The 2,909-nt window shown below is 51.5% G+C and overlaps 1 protein-coding gene across 2 annotated transcripts in view; it reads right to left on the minus strand.

Moving 5' to 3' along the window:
- Positions 1–812: 812 nt before the first annotated feature.
- The window catches only part of ARHGAP22 (Rho GTPase activating protein 22), a 31,525-nt gene continuing 29,428 nt past the window's right edge, over positions 813–2,909 (minus strand). Inside the window, exon 7 of one of the 2 annotated variants that reach the window (XM_026050287.1) lies at positions 813–1,402. In XM_026050287.1, coding sequence (XP_025906072.1) covers positions 1,174–1,402 — 229 coding nt within the window. In that variant the 3' untranslated portion in view covers positions 813–1,173. The remainder of the gene's footprint in view (positions 1,403–2,909) is intronic. The other variant, XM_026050292.1, reaches the window with a different exon arrangement.

A 2,909-nucleotide genomic window follows, 5' to 3' on the forward strand; every position in this document is an offset into this window, starting at 1 on the left:
CCCAGGCTGCGCCCGGGCGGCTCTGCGGGATCCCCGCAGACGGACACTCGCGGCCTCGCTGGGCAGCCTGGCCCAGGGCTCTGGCACCCTCCCTGGCAACACCTTTTTCCTTAAATTCCTGTAGAACTTGTGGGGAGGCTTCTGTTTGCAACTGTTTCCTATAGGCCTGGCAGTGGCCACCACGGAGAAGCGGCCGCCCCCTCCTCGCTCCCTGGCTGCATTCAGCAGCTCAGCCCGCTGCAAAGCGCCTTCGAAGGCGGACTCCAGCACACGGAGAACCCGTCACCACCTTCCCTGCAGCTCGCGCTGCCGCAGGGCGGGCAGGGTTTTAGGTTTTTTAGTTAAAAAAAAAATACCTTGGGATGCATTTTAATCATAGGAATCTCTCTTCTCCTGCCTTGATGTCTGATCAGTACGTATAAACTCATGAGATTCTTTCCAGCAGCTAATACTGCTCTAGCTTTGGCTCAAAAACAGCGCCTAGGGCAATGTATGAGTATTTAAAGTTCCACGGCTAATTACATATACCTTAATAACTCACATTTTTGTGAAGCATTTGGAACTACTCAGTATGTAAGTGACAACTTTAATGAACTGTGAGAATTTCCATCACGTTCAACTGTAGATTTGGTTCGCAAAACGTTCTCATAAGCTAATGCCACTCTCAGGCTGAGAAACCTGAGCAAACTTTATGCAGGGACCAGGGAGGGCAATACCTCTCATGCAACGTGCCCACCCACTGACCCATGGTGACCGTGGGGACCCCGTGGTGCTCTGGGCAGCCCCACAGCGCCCAGCTGAGCCTGTCCATCCCTCCAAATGTCTCACCCACCTCTCATGCCTTGCTGATGTCCTTGACCCAGCAGAACAGGGGTGCAGGAAATCCAAACATGGAACAGTCTAGACACAGAGAAAAGCAGTTTTGGACCCGTAGAGATAAAACAGCGCCCACTTTTCCTCGGTAATCTGGCCTCTACAGTTCCAAGCATTGTATTTAGCAGTCCTTCCCCGCTGGCCCAAATGCTACAGCACGTGTAAAGACAACAGAGCAAGTGTCACTGAGAGCACAGTCACTGCAGAATTACTCATGATACACGAGTATACCAGGACACAATGTGCATAGAGACTGTCTTTGCTAGGAAGGGACGTTTCTTTGCTGTACACCAGCTTTTTCTACTTGGGGCCTTTGGTACTTTGACTTGCAACAGTCAAACATCCTAACGTTGAGAAAAACTCTTCCATTTCCTTCTGCAGAAGCTGATTTCTCTTCTCAGCATCCTCACGAGCACGGTCAGAATTCCTCAGCTTGATCTCCAGCATTGTGTATTTCTTTCGTTCTTGGTCCAGTTCTTCTTCTAGCCTAACCACTTGTTTCCTCAGGTCCGCACTCGTTTCCTCAATTCTTAAAACCAGAGAGGAGAGAAAGAGAGAGGAAAAAAAAAGAGCATTTTTAGTGGCTGAATAGAGGCTACACTAACAGCTAAAACTGAGCTAATAAGTTGCTCAACTTAGAGCTAAAGTATCAGTGCCGTAATACAGGGAAGGCTCTTAGGGGAGGGCACTAATTACCATTTCTTACTTAATGTCGAATTTGAAGGCAGGGAATTGCTGAAAGCTGGATCTCACTCCCTTTGTATCCTGGGAAAAAATGCTTAAGTCTTACACCAATGCTTGCTTTTAGGGAACAGAGTGAACGTCCAAGGGAGACGCGAGTCACTCCTTGGGTTCAACTGAAATATGAACCTTCTAAAATATTTTTTTAATCTCTGTTTTCATCCTTATGCTATTTTTCCCTGTATGGATATCCAACAGAGAAGAACATCCCTTTGACTTGGAAGTCAGTTAAGAATGAAGTCACAGTTCTTCCTTGCAGTCCATTTTTGGTATTTTGGTATGTAAGATTTGTTACATCAGGAAGTATCTGAAGAACAGACCTTGAATAGCTCATCTGACACAAAATTCATCTGTAAATAAAACAAGAGTCAGGGCTTTTCTTAAGGAAGTCAAAGCCCAAGAGTCAAGTCTTTGATTTGAATGAGCGCAGCTGGGGCATCACTTGTTCTCCCCGTCATTATCAATAGAGAGAAGGACGTAGATCCACAAGAGAACTCCTTATTACTGGAGAATTCAAAAATGGTGAGTTGAAAAATCAGGTTTTAGTGAGGAAGATATCCCCCTTTTTAAGAAATGACTGAGATTCAGTGACCACTATAATGCAAACGTGCAGCAGAGGAGCCAGGTGCCTGTGAAAGGCGGCGCGGGGCTCCTTTACCCAGCGCGAAGGACTTGGGAATTAGAGGCCCAGGCCCTGTCCACAGCAGACATCCAGTCCCTTTGGTCTCCAACGGGGTTGGCTCCCGGTTCCGCTCTGCGCTCCCGGTTCTGCTCTGCGCCCGGCGCCTGCCCTGCAGCCTCCCTCCCACCCGCACCGGCGCCGCTGCCAAATCCCCAGCAACATTCCCAAGGAGGTGCAGTTTCCTCCCGCAAAAGGCAGGCAGGTAACAAGTATTTCCAATTCTGGGTAGGAAGAGCTGCACTGAGGGGCACAAACGTGTGGCCCTTGGGCAGAGGCGGCCGCTTTCCAGCTGGGCGGGGAGGCAGCAGGCGCTGCGGCGCTCCAGCTGCCCCTGCACAGCTCCAGCTGCCCCTGCGGAGCTCCAGCTGCCCCCGAACAGCTCCAGCTGCCCCTGCGGCGCTCCAGCTGCCCCTGCGGCGCTCCAGCTGCCCCTGTGCAGCTCCAGCTGCCCCCAAACAGCTCCAGCTGCCCCTGCAGAGCTCCAGCTGCCCCTGTGCAGCTCCAGCTGCCCCTGCGGAGCTCCAGCTGCCCCTGTGCAGCTCCAGCTGCCCCCAAACAGCTCCAGCTGCCCCTGTGGCGCTCCAGCTGCCCCTGCACAGCTCCAGCTGCCCCT

Source organism: Nothoprocta perdicaria, unplaced genomic scaffold, assembly GCF_003342845.1.
Source record: "Nothoprocta perdicaria isolate Ctin4 unplaced genomic scaffold, notPer1 scaffold_110, whole genome shotgun sequence".
NCBI classification, from domain to species: domain Eukaryota; kingdom Metazoa; phylum Chordata; class Aves; order Tinamiformes; family Tinamidae; genus Nothoprocta; species Nothoprocta perdicaria.